The sequence below is a fragment of the Fusarium mangiferae genome (assembly GCF_900044065.1).
Source record: "Fusarium mangiferae strain MRC7560 genome assembly, contig: FMAN_scaffold017, whole genome shotgun sequence".
Classification (NCBI taxonomy): domain Eukaryota; kingdom Fungi; phylum Ascomycota; class Sordariomycetes; order Hypocreales; family Nectriaceae; genus Fusarium; species Fusarium mangiferae.
The window spans coordinates 595,240-608,589 of record NW_024573937.1 but is presented as its reverse complement, the minus strand read 5'-3'; the positions used below and the strand labels follow the sequence as shown (position 1 = coordinate 608,589).

At 51.4% G+C, this 13,350-nt stretch overlaps 1 protein-coding gene across 1 annotated transcript; it reads right to left on the bottom strand.

The window, feature by feature from the left end:
• Positions 1-551: 551 nt before the first annotated feature.
• Positions 552-12,825, bottom strand: FMAN_03782 (putative polyketide synthase; the record flags this gene model as incomplete). Its single annotated transcript, XM_041824320.1, has 10 exons — positions 552-3,376; positions 3,439-5,265; positions 5,312-6,009; positions 6,056-8,285; positions 8,337-8,557; positions 8,619-10,599; positions 10,650-10,769; positions 10,820-11,458; positions 11,507-12,142; positions 12,195-12,825. 10 exons carry the CDS (start codon positions 12,823-12,825, stop codon positions 552-554), a joined length of 11,808 nt encoding a protein of 3,935 aa, XP_041689813.1.
• Positions 12,826-13,350: the final 525 nt, after the last annotated feature.

The window sequence follows — 13,350 nt, the reverse complement described above, 5'->3', positions numbered from 1 at the left end:
TTTCGCTTTTAACAAGGGATAGATATTTCTCACAGTGAGTACGCAACAACTAAGATGTTGAAGTTGGGAATAACAAAAGTACTAGGCTTATTTAAGGGTGTAGGGACAAGGGGAGGAAAGAAGAGTCGGAATCTTGATCCTAAATAATAGAAAAAACTTGGGCAATTTAGTACAAGCTTAGAATACCTGTGCTAGTTAAGGGATATTTTAATAAGTTGATTTAATACCTTACAATATTCTCTCACACCTGTAAAGGGTGTAAACTTTATAGTTAGGCAAAAGGGTGTACCCGTGATTAGTCTAGTGATAGATACCGTCACAGAGTGGCTGTGAAGCAGTGGATAGCCTGTGTCATTCTGCCGAGTGTTATCATTCGACGTTGTACTTTTAAAACAGTCTTTTGTACAGGACAGCAGCTTGGCAACTTTGAATTCACATAATCAGACTTAATAAAACACGGCCTCTTAGGAACTTGATCTATAATGAACTATTACAATCTGATTATGTATCAAATCTAATAAATAAGAGAAACTCTAGAGGTAGAAACCCAATCAACGCCTTGACACCAAGTGACCCTCACCCGAACCCATGACCAAATTCTGAGACGCAAGGAAATAAGAAAATCCAGCCTTCTTGGCCTTACCAAACCAGTCTAAGATAGAAATATTAGGAAGTTTGTTCAAACTATCGTCAGCGCGCACAACGCCTGCGAAATCCTCCACGAAAGCGCGTTGATGTGCTTCATGTTGCACAATGTTGTATCCTTCACCCCCAGCACTCGAGCTCAAGACAGAGTCCTGGATAGCCTTGACAATGTCACCGGTAGGAAGCACATCTACTGAGCCGGCGACTCCCTCAAAGGATGGTCGGACGCCAAGGGACTTGACGATGCTGAAGAGTTCGTCGACGATCGAGGCTTGGTCCGTCTTCGTTTGCGCCTTGCTGCTCACAGTGGGACGGTGAGCGTAGACGGGAAGGCCGATTGAACCAGCAGCGTTTCGCAGGAATGTCTCTGAAGTCCACTTTGTAGCCACGTAACCATCGCTACCATCAGTAGGTGGTGTAACACCATCTCCATCATAAATCTCGACAGCTCCAGATGACAAAAAGTGCAATGGTATCGAGCGGCCAGAAGAAGCGGCGAATCTGACCAACTCTTTCACGGAGTCCACGTTATCTGGTTTGAGAACCTCGTATCTGTCCCAGAAAGACCGATTAGCTGCAGAATGAATGATCACATCCGTTTCCTCAGCAAGACGAGAGTATGTCGATGCAGAAAGCCCTAGGCCTGGTTTCGACAGGTCGCTTTCGATAACTCTGACTTTGCTGCTTGAGCTGGTACTCAGCTTCTGGTTGTTCACTGACCGCACCAGGCAGTGGACTCGTGTAACTCGGGGGTCCTCGACGAGTGCTGGTACGAGATGACGACCAAGGTAGCCTGATGAACCAGTAAGGAGGACCGTGATGTCGGTAATCTTGTTCACAGGACGCAACGCCACAGCACCTTGAAGGCCATTTGGCAGCGCAGTCTCCTGGTCCCAATCAATGACACCGACAGATCCACAGCTCTCAAGAACAGCAGCCATTGCACCGAGCGTACTAGCTCCCATGAGCGCAACTAACTTTGGCGCTGTCTTGAAAGTCTGTCTCAGCAACGCCTGCAGCTTCACCAGCAGAATAGAATTGCCTCCAATGAGGAAGAAGTCAGACTCGGGAGAAAGAGAACCCGGATCAAGAGGCAAGACTCGACGCCAGAGCTCACTCAGTCTTTGTTCAGCAACAGTCAGAGTTCCAGAGTCGTGGGAGGCAGAGATCTGCACCGGCATTTCTTGAATGGCCTTTCTGTCGACCTTGAGATGAGCTGTGCGTGGGATGTCGGCAAGGATCTGGAAGACGGAAGGGCGCATGTAGGGAGGGAGAGGAAGAGTTTGACGAAGGGCCTTCATGATGCTTTCTCGATTTTGCTCTGGGAATTCGGGAGCAAAGACAACATGAGCTGCTAGATAGCGGCCTTCCTCAGTGCCTCGTAGAGTAACTACGGCGTGAGAGAGTGCACCAGCGGAGTGGCTGATAATAGTCTTCTCTACTTCATCCGGCTCAACTCGGAAACCTCGAAGCTTGATCATGTTGCTACCTTCAAGACGACCGTCGCAGAACAGCAGACCATCATGGCATAAACGACCACGATCTCCACTGCGGTACACCATTCCACTGGTCCCGAAGAAGGTATCCGGCAAGAACTTGTCTTTGGTGGCGTCAGACATGTTGAGATAACCAGAGACGATGCATGGGCCACCGAGGACAATCTCGCCCTGCACACCAAGAGGAACAGGTCGCATCTTCTCATTGACGATGCAGACCGAGAAGCCAGGCATGGGGTAACCTGCGGGAAGGGGGTCTGGAAGATCGGGGTCTGTGTACTGGAGGTCGATGCGATGAGAGAGGATCGTCGTCTCAGCTGGCCCATAGCCATTGAAGACGTGAAGATTCTTCAGGCTCAACGTTCCAAACCCGCGGGCTAGTTTGCGGCTCATTGCCTCACCGCCAGAGAAGGCGTACTTCCAAGAAGTGCATTGCCGTAGAGTGCTGGTACTGTATCGCAACCACAGGTCATACTCAGAAGGTGTAGCAGTAGTATATGTAACGCCCTCTTTGACCATGATCTTGCTGATCTCATCGGGATCCCCTCTCTTGCTTGCGGGCACGATATAAAGACATCCACCGTTCGCCAACGCAGCCACAGTCTGATCAAGTGAGAAGTCGAAGCTGAAGGGACTCTGCTGAAGAACCACGAGGCTTTCAACAGGCTTGGAGAAGGTCTTGCTCGAGACTTCGGCGTAGGACATGAGATTGGTATGCGTCATCATGAGACCCTTGGGTTCACCAGTAGAACCACTAGTGAACAGAATGACAGCGAGAGATCCAACCTTTGCACGATTAGGCTCCTTGAACTCCTGATCAACCACCTTGGAAAGCTGAAGCTGGGTGATGTACTTGGCACCAATGAGCTCAACCTTATCGTCAGTCGTGTGATCCGTGATGATGAGCGAAGGCCGAGAGGCTTTGACGATGCTAGTCAAGCGAGGAATGGAGTTGCGAAGATCGAGAGGAACGTAGACTGCTCCAGCTTTGAAGATGGCGAGAAGGGAGCAGATCCAGTCGGAGGAGGGCTCTTGGAAGACTCCGACTACTGTGCCTTGCGTGGTTCCTGAATCGATGAGTGCCTGAGCGATGGAGTTGACCCGATTCCCCATCTGTTCGTATGTGAGCATGGTGCCGTTGCCGTCCTTGAGAGCGACTTTGGTAGAGTTGGCCTGGATGGTCTGGTCGATGTGATGACTGATAGTTGACTGCCACTTGGGTTGGAATTCGGGTGCTAATACGATAGTAAGTATCTGCTACCTGATATTGTAGAGTTTGGAGGTGGAATTGATTTACCTTTTCCCGCATCTAACGCGACCTGGATATCATCCTTCGACCAGGGTGGCACAGTATCAGCAGCTTTGTTTGTCCCTTGGACCATGTACTCCAACACACTCAAGTACGAGCGGAGCAGAAGCGCAGTGTGATCCTCCGAGTAAAGTTGCTTCTGAAGTCTCAGGCCCAAAAGAGTATCAGTGGTGATATTCTCGTTAACCTCCAAAGCAATGTCATATCCCGTGCCAGCATTGTGCCACTTCTCCCCATGGAGCTTGCAGCCTCCCCACGACGACCGTTCCTGAACAACCTGTCTATAGTCCATGAAGACCTGGAAGATAGGCGTGTACTTGTCAGATCTCGGAACGTTCAGCTCACGAAGAAGAACGTCGAAGGGCAGCTGGGAGTGTTGAAGTGCTCCGTATGCTGTGTCGCGAGCAGTCTGGATGATGGAGCTAAGTTGAGTACCGCGCCTCTTTCGTCTGAAGCGTAGAGGGAGGAGGTTCAGAAAGAAGCCGAGACTGCCCATGAACTTCTTATCGCCGCGATTGGCATCAGCTATACCGATGAAGACTTCTTCTATGTTGGGGAGGAGTGTGAAGAGAAGAAGTTCCAAGGCCGCCAAGTAAACATGGAACGAAGTTGAGCGATTGACGCGGGCGAGTTGTCGAACCTTGGTAGCTAGTTCTGGATCGATACTCATCTTGGCCTCATGCTGAGAATAGTCATTGGCGAACTGTCTCGCCGGTGTAAGAGCGAAGGGGAAAAGCTGAATTGGCGAGAACTCTTTGGGAAAGCTTCGTCGATAGTACTCAATAGACTTGGTGAGATCGCCGTTCGCATACATCTCTCGTTGCTGAAGTGCAAAGGAGCGATACTGTGACTCAACTGAAAGAGAAGGGAGAGAGTGTTTTGTGTAAGCAACTTCGAGGTCCTTGAAGAACACACTGAAGCTGTATCCGTCGATATAAATGTGATGCATACCCAACAAAAGAAAATGAAAATTATCCGATAACGACAGTAAAGTGATCTTGACTCCTTCACCGCTACTCAAATCCCACTCCTCATCATGAAGCTTCTTCAACTCCATCTCAGCTTCTCCCTCATCAGCAACCTTCTTCGTCGTCAACTTTAGATCAGCCGGGTTAATACCCTGCATAGGTGTCCTCTCATCACCATCATCACCCCAAAAGAACCTGGTCCTCAAAACCTCATGACGCTCCGCAACGAGATTCACAGCCTTCTCCAGAGCCTGCACGCGGATCTGGCCCGTGAGCTTCAACATAACGGCCATGTTGAACGCCGTCTTGTCGACGAGGTAATCGTTTAGAAACCAGAAGCCTGCTTGACCGTAGGACATGATGCTGGACAGCTCGTTAGGAAAGGTCTTTAGGGGAGTGGAGTTGTCCGTACTGTCTTCCGCTTTAGCAGGTTCTTGAGTTTCTATTGATGTGAGAGGCGTGTCGATTGGCGAACGGGAGGAGTCTGAGCCCATATGCTGCTTGCTATCGTCACTTGTGCCGTGGGAGCTCTCGGGTGGAGTGACGCGGGTCGTTTGGAGGGTGGGCTTGGGGGGCTGAGTGGTTGGGGCGCTGCCTGCTTCGAGGGATGATACGTCGAGGATGGAGTCGGAGATGAGATTGAGGGATTCTTCGATCAGGTCGGGAACGGACATTCCACCGAGGATCTTGAGGACGGGAATGTCAACGTCGAGTTCTTTAATGAACCAGGAGCGGATCTCGACAGCCATCAAAGAGTCAACACCTTGTTCGACAAGGGTGACCTTCTCGTTGATGATCTCATCTGGACCAACAGCCAAAACACGTCGGAGCCGAACAATGAAGGAATCTTTTACTGTTAGTGATCATCCATAGACTTGGTGAAGAAAACATACCTTTAATGATCGCCACGGCGTCAACTCTGGTCTTGACATCCGCCAACTGCACTCTCACAGGCACAGTAGATGTCTTTCCAGCATAGGCCTGCGTATCCAAGTGCTCCATAAGGAAGTGCCCAAACTTGACATCCTTCAAGTACTGATCACCAGCCTGAGCATCCTCATAGATAGGTGTAACACCCGTGACAAGCTCACAAACCTCATCGCACTCGGGTCTTCCAAGAACAATAGCCTCGGCAAACAGCTTCTGCAGATCCTGCTCCGACATGGGCCTGTAGCCCATCTTGATAAAAGTATCTTCACTCAGATCCTCAGCCCTTTCGACGTAGCCGAGACCAATGATGGAGCTGATGTCTATGGAAGAAGCGGCGACGCCTCGCTTCTTGCGCTGTACTGCGAGAGCGTTCATGAACATGTTACCCGCGATATAGTTGCTCTGACCGCTGTTGCCCATGACGGCGGTGGTGGAGGAGAAGAAGATGAAGAAGTCGAGGGGTGTGTCGTAGAACATCTCGTCGAGGAGCTGGGAGCCTAGGACCTTGGGTTTCAGGACCTTCATGAAGTCTTCGTAGGACATCTTGTCGAAGAGCGCATCTCGAAGGACCATGGCGCCGTTGACGACACCTGCGATAGGAGGAAGGGTCTGCTTGACGGTTTCGACACATGCGTGAAGTGAATCGCGATCGGTGACGTCCCTAGACATGTCAGCATTATTACTATGATGGTTTGAGGTATACTTACATCGGTAGAACCTTGACTGTAGCGCCCATAGCAGCCGTTTCGTCAAGGAAGTGTTTAGATACGTCAGGGCGACGACTGGTAAGCACAATGCTTCGAGCTCCTTGCTTGACCATCCACTTGCAAAGCGACTGACCAAGTTCACCAGATAGACCAACGAGAAGGAAGGTCTTATCGGCCTGGAAGATCCTTCCATCGTCGATAGGCTGAACAGAAGCCTTGACGGAAGATTCAGTGCAGTCGACGACAGCGAAGCGGATTTCAGCTGCAGTGACACCAGATATGTCCTTCACAGAAATGAGGCTTGCGTCAATAGCTGTGCTTGAGAGTGACTTGGCTTCATAAAAGGCTCGATTGAACATAATCGAAACGTCTTCCTTGGAGACGGATCGACGAATCTCCTTGCCTGATTTAAAGAGTCGGTCTGAGCTGATGGTCTCGCAGTGTCGAGGGAGGCATGCAGAAATGACGCGACTAGTATCCTTCGCATTGACGTCCTGTGATAAGCTGATGAACTTGGTAGCTGACCTGGGAATAAGCGACTTGATGACACGCTCAGGCAAGTGGCTGTCGATATACTTCCAGCCCTTGGTGTTGGCCCTGTCAGAAGTAGTAAAGAAGACAGTGGCAGAAGACTCCTTAGCGAGACCTTCCAAGGCAGAAGCAAGATGAGAGGGAGCATCGTGGACGACAATAGTCTCCTCAGCGGGCACATGCTTGAGAATGCTAGAGGCAATGAGGAAAGCCGAGACGTTGGCTAGCGTATCAACTGCATCGAGCTCTCCGAGGGGAATGCACCAATCCGCTGGGACAGAAACAGGGGACTCCGCGATGTGAGTGACAGCGAGAACTCGCTCGCTAGAAGCTGTGTCGATACCAACGCAAGCCAGTAAGCTAACGCCAGGAGTAACGTTGACAGTAGCAGGGGAGAAATGTGTCACACGAATGGTCTTCATCTTGGCAGAGAAGGGCAGTTCCTCAGGAATGTGAAGAGGAGAAGCATGCTGCACCTCCCACTTGCCCTCACTCTCAGAAAACACGACCCTGTCAACTTCAAGGTTTCCATCCTTGGTGACATTGCGGCGATCGGCGTTGTATCGTGCGTTTCCAGAGTCATAGGGATAGAGTCGTGGAATGATGCTAGTGTCATCTTCAATGTAGATCTCAGGCTCCAAAGACCAGAGCAGCTCCTCTGACCGAAGCTCCTTGGACCATTTATCCAATAGCTCCAGTCTCAAAAGATGGTCTGCGATGAGCTCGGGAGTACGGTCGGTCATTGCCTTGATGTCGAGGGCTTGAAGGGTGATGTTGGGATACTCGAAGCGCATGCAGCGACCGACTCCAGTGGTCATGTAAGAGTGAGGGTTCTCAGCTCTGGCGCCTGAAGTAACCCAGAGGATGCTTCCACCCTGCTTCCACAAGGTCCTCAGAGCTTCGAACTTCGCAGATGTCATGTTGGCAAACACTGGCTCATCGAGTTCGGTGAGAGATAGGACGGTGCAAGAGTCGGTAAGGCCACTGGTGTTGAGCTCCTCGATAGAATTGAACCGGGCGATTTTGGTGTACTTGGGCCTGAGGCGTCGAGAGATCTGCTCGCACATCCTATGAACCTTGAGGGTCTCTCCGCCAACGATGGCTAGCTCTGTAGCCTTAGTCTCAGGGAGATCAGAGAGATGGTTCAAAGGCGATCGCAGGATCTCAACTCGCTCATCAAGAGCTTGAGCACAGAAGACATGCCCGGGAAGAATCTTGTGAACAGGCGGCGTGGTAGTATCGATACCACCGAATCCACACTTCCAAAGCAAAGAATCCCACTGCGGCAGTGTAAGGGTAGGACCCCATCGTCGACCTTGCTCTACACCAAGCCACCAGCCAGGAAGACCGCCCATAGGTAGTCCAACACGTAAACAGTCGTTGTTAACAGTCTCGAGGATGATGAGGAAACCGCCGGGCTTGAGGAAACTCCTGACATGCTTCATCATCTCCTCTAGCTCCGAAGTGGCGTGGAGGACGTTGGAAGCGAGGATGAGATCGTATGTTCCTTCGGTGAAGCCTTGAGAGCCAGGGCTCATGTTCATGTCAAAGGTCTTGAAGATCATTCGGTCGGCGAAATCTTTGAAGCGTTCTTGGGCTGTGTCGAAGAAACCGCCTGAGACGTCGGTGTAGGTGTATGTTGAGAAGGCTGAGCCGAGACGGGGGAGGATCTCTCGGGTTACACCACCGGTTCCGGCACCTGAGTCATGTTAGTATATGAACACACTGTGTATGTGAGGGCTGTCCATACCAATTTCGAGAATGTTCATGCGAGGATATCGGTGTGCGATCTGAGCCGTCATGTGCGCGATGTACTTGTTCACAAGGTCAAGACCAAAACCTTCCTCGTAAACATCGTCGAGCATGTTGTCCTTGGTCATATACTCGAGGATGTTGCCTCGGTCGCGAATGACCTGAGGGAGATTCTCGCCCACTGATTCCGAAAGGCGAACATCTACAGCTTCATAACGCCTGTCGATTGATTAGTCCAAAGGGACCCTTAAGAATATCCTGAGACCGTCGTTATACTTACTTCTCGATGAGCTTTTTAATCTCTTCATGGGTATCCTTCTGAGCGCTCGACGGGACGTGAGGATTGGACCCGTTGTTGGTCTGAGAAACGACATGCGCTGCCCAATCTAAAAGATATCGGTAGTGAGGAAGAGTATTCGCCTTCTCCTCGGGAGTAATAGTCTCAACCAGTCGACGAAGGTAGTAGAAGGCAATTCGCTCAGAATCGAGAGCTATCCTATAATCTTCATCCTTGAAAACATACTCGGCAGCCGTGAGTTCACCATCAGGGTTAGCAAGTCTATAGTCAAAACGAGAGAACAAAACGGCGTCGTTCTCTGGAGTGGCAGGCGAGAAAGGAACAATCTCCATCCCTTCGATCTGGAGGAAGGTATCCCCAGTCTCCTGGGAGAGCAAGTCTAGTTCAACAACGATCTTGGACACCTTCGTCTCATCGATAGCGACGGACTGGTACGTGAACCCCTTCTGCTTTCCGATACCGGCGAAGGTAAAGTAGGGATTGATGACGATGGAGCGGAAGCTTGTAGGCAGGTGAAGAGCCCACATGCGCTGGTCACCTGGACAGCAGAGCGCGACGAAGGTGGTCTGGAGAGCAGTATCCAGCATACCAGGGTGAACGAGTAGTTGATCTTCCCACTCTGAGCCAGACTGGTCCTCCAAAGTACCGGTCGCATAGTTTGCCTTTCGGCGGATGCTGGTGGTGCCGTGGAAGGGCCAGGAGTAGTTGTATCCTAGACGACCGAGGAAATCGTAGAACCTGTCAACTTCAACCTCGCGAAGATTAAAGTCGTCGACCTTGATGTTGGGGAGTTCGTGGGGGGTTGGTGCAGAGAGTGAGGCCTTGATGCGAGATGTTGCGTTGAGAACCATGCTTGTAGTGTGATTCTGAGGATGGCCCGAGTAGCATGAAAACTCTGCTTCAATCTCCTTCTCAGAGCGGTTGATGATTCGTAGATCAAACGTCGACTCAACACTTGCGTCATCATCACTGAAAGCAAGGGCGCGACCGACGCGAAGATCCTCAATGGTAACAAGCCCAAGCTTCGAGTCTGCGACAATGTTGACAGCTTCAACAGCCATGGAGATATACCCAGTAGCGGGGAAGATGATCTGCCCCTGGATCTGATGACCGTGCAGCCACGGAATCTCCTTGGGGTTCAGGACGTTACGCCAATGGATGGTGTCTGATGTCTCGCGATCGTGGCAGCGTCTTCCTAGAATGGGATGGGGAGCTTCCCGCATACTGTTGTACCAACCAGAGACCCTCGACATAGACATAAACTGCCTTGCGTGGTCGAAGGGGTAGTTGGGGAGGTCATGGATGAAAGACGGAACAGTCTTGGAGTCGGATGCGATCTTCTCGAAGCGCTCAAATGTAACTGACCCTGCACCGAGTTGAGTCCAGATGAAGCCAAGACCGTTGGAGAATTGCTGGATGTCATCTTTGCCTCGGCCCAGGACACCAGAGTAAGGAGGTCGATCTCCGATCATGTCTTCGAGGGTGTCGAGGCAGGGAGTCTTGAGAACTGGATGAGGACCAACTTCGACAACCAGATCATACGGGCCGCCCTCTTGCCAAGCGTTCTCTACGGCAGGAGAGAACAAGACAGCACTCGTCATGTTATCAACCCAATACTGAGGAGTAAGTAGCCCGGCACTCATGACTTGGCCATCATGCACACTCGAGTACCACTTTGTCGCAGTGGGAGTAGCGCTCTCGATCTGACATCGTTCCATGGCATCGAGGTATGGCTTGGCACATGGTAGGACGTGAGCCGAGTGATAAGCTGTGTCGACCTTCAGTTGACGAGCAAACTTGCCTTCGTCCTTGAAGGTCTCGATAGCTTCGACAATAGCATCCTCGTCGCCGGAGAGAGTGATGCTGGAAGACGAGTTTCTGGCGGCAACTTGGATGCGGCCTTGGAAGGCATCGAGCTCACAGAACTCCGATGCGTCATCAAACGTAGTTCCAACTGCCATCACTGGGGAGCCATGTTAGCGGGAATCTTGAGGAGGTTAGGTAGCTACTTACTGGCGCCCTTGCGACCATTGGGAGATTGAGCGAGCTTGGCGTAGAGACCCCGATAGTAGGCGACTCGGATGGCATCGCGTGCTGTAAGGAGACCAGCCGCATAAGCAGCTCCAATCTCACCTGGCTTTCTGTTAGTAGTTGACACAAAAGTTGGAGATAGGTCCACGAACCAGAAGAATGACCAACAACAGCGGAGAGCTCAACACCAGCCTGTCGAAGAAGATCAACCAAAACAACCTGGACGGCAGTGCACAAAGGCTGAGAAATAGCAGCCTCAGCGATCCTAGATGACTTGGAATCCGCAAGGATCATCTCCCGTAGAGTCCAAGACGGTCGATCATCTTTAGGAAGACTTGACAGTGCCTCGTCAAGCTCAGAAAGTCGCTGTGACGCGAATGCAGACTCTTCGACTAGTCTCGCGCCCATTCGTGGCCACTGCGCTCCCTGACCTGTAAAGACACCCATGATCTTGGGTGACGTCTTGCTGACTTGGCGAACACCGACGGTACTGGCTTGCTCACCGTTCTCGATGGCGTCGAGCTGGGTGTAGGCGTCTTCTGTGGAGGAAGCTGTGATGGCGACGCGGTAGGCGAGGGTTGAGCGTCTGGTTTGAAGAGTGTATGCGACGTCTTTCAGAGATAGTTCGGGGTTGGACTTGAGATAGTCTGAGTAAGAGGACAGCAGAGCTCGCAGAGATGGCTCGGATGAAGCGGAAAATGTCAAGGGGCTGAACAATAGACCAGGGGCATTCTCAGTAGTGCTAGGCTCGTAGGCCTCGATAATGGCGTGAGCATTGGTACCACCAAAACCTGTAATACATTAGTAACAACACTGAGTGTTAACTGAAGGATGCTCACCAAAGCTGTTGATGCTAGCTCGTCGAGGTTGTCCCTGATACGTCTCAGGCCAAGCAATAGCCTTGGTCGGAACCTCCAAGTTATCATAAAAGGGCTTGATCTTTGGATTCAAAACATCAAAGTGCATATTCGGCGGAATAGTCTTGTTCTGAATCGCAAGCGCCGTCCCAATCAAACTCGCAAGCCCCGCCGTTCCCTCCGTATGGCCCAGCACAGTCTTGATCGACCCAACATACAGCTTATCATCCTTGACGTCCGAGTAGAACGCCCGGTAGATTGCTTCAGCTTCGCGGGGATCGCCAGCGGGTGTTCCTGTACCGTGGGCGTGGAAGAACTGAGGTCGGTCTTCGGGCTTGTTGATGTCGAGACCGGCGCGGGCGTACGTGCTGCGGATGAGGTCTGCTTGGGCTGTGGCGCTGGGCATGGTGAGACCTGGGGTGCGGCCGTCCTGGTTGACGCCTGTGGAGCGGATGATGCAGTCGACGTGGTCGTTGTCGCGGATCGCGGCGCTGAGAGGCTTGAGCACGACGGCGGCGATGCCTTCACCTCGAGCGTAGCCGTTTACATCCTGATCCCACATTTTGGACCTACCTGTTGGGGACAGCATGGACAACTTGCTCTCAGCGACATACATGCCTATTTGGTCAGTCATCGTGAGCTTCAATATCGACGGGCTGGGAGGTCATACCTGGGGTGAGAATGAGATTGGCTCCAGCTGCAATCGCAACTTCCGACTCTCCACTTCTCAGCGTCTGGATAGCCTGATGAACAGCGACCAAACTTGACGAACAAGCGGTATCAATCGTCATAGACGGGCCGTGCCAGTCAAAGAAGTACGAAATACGATTCGACATGATACTCCTCGCCATACCGGTGGCGCCATACTGCGGAAACACCTCCAAGTCACGCGTGAGAATACCGTTCCAATCATCACACATAACTCCAACGTAAACAGAAGTAGATGACCCACGAAGCCCCTCAATAGTCTGCCCAGAAGCACAGAGGCCCTGATACACAACCTCCATGAGCAGTCTCTGCTGGGGATCGATGGCCTCCGCCTCACCAGGCTGGATATTGAAGAAGTTGTTGTCAAAGCTAGCGGGGTCTTCATTCAGGAAGTACGAGTGACGCACGTTAGTGGTACCGTGATGCTTGGAGTCAGCGTGGTAGAAGGCATCGGCATTGTAGCGGTTGGAGGGGACTTTGGTCAACAAATCGCGGGGGGCTTTGAGGAGATCCCAGAGCTTGGAGGGGGATGAGGAATCTCCTGGGAAGCGGCATGCGCTGCCGATGATGGCAATTGGCTCGTTGTCAGACATGATCGAAGGGATTGAAGGTGGTGAGAGACGATGATGGTCTCTTTGTGCAATGTTGAGATTGATCGAGCGATTGACCAGTTGAGTTTGATATTATAGTTGGACAGAGCAAAGTGCTGTTCCTTATATCTGAGACACAGAGATTCGCCATGCCGATGCCGATGCCGGTGTTATTCGGTTCGACTGCCCAGCAATTAGACATTCAGCCTCATGATAACACTATCTCGATTGATTGGTGGTACAACTATTCTCAGTCAAACATAATCGCTTAGTCGAGTAGCTGCAACGAATCCTTCTCGGACAATTTCGGTGGTGGAACAGCAGACTATTGTGCGATGTCAGCATCTCGACCAGACCGGACTTTTTCGGTTTGCTTTGGAAGCAACCGAACAAGGAGGAGTCTGACTACTGTTGCTTAGAAATCAGTCCGGACGGTCGTTGAAGTATACAGTCTCAAGAACCCGGTCTTTCATTACTCACTCCCATGGCGGTTTCACCTTCACCCTTGACATCTGTCATCTTCATCTC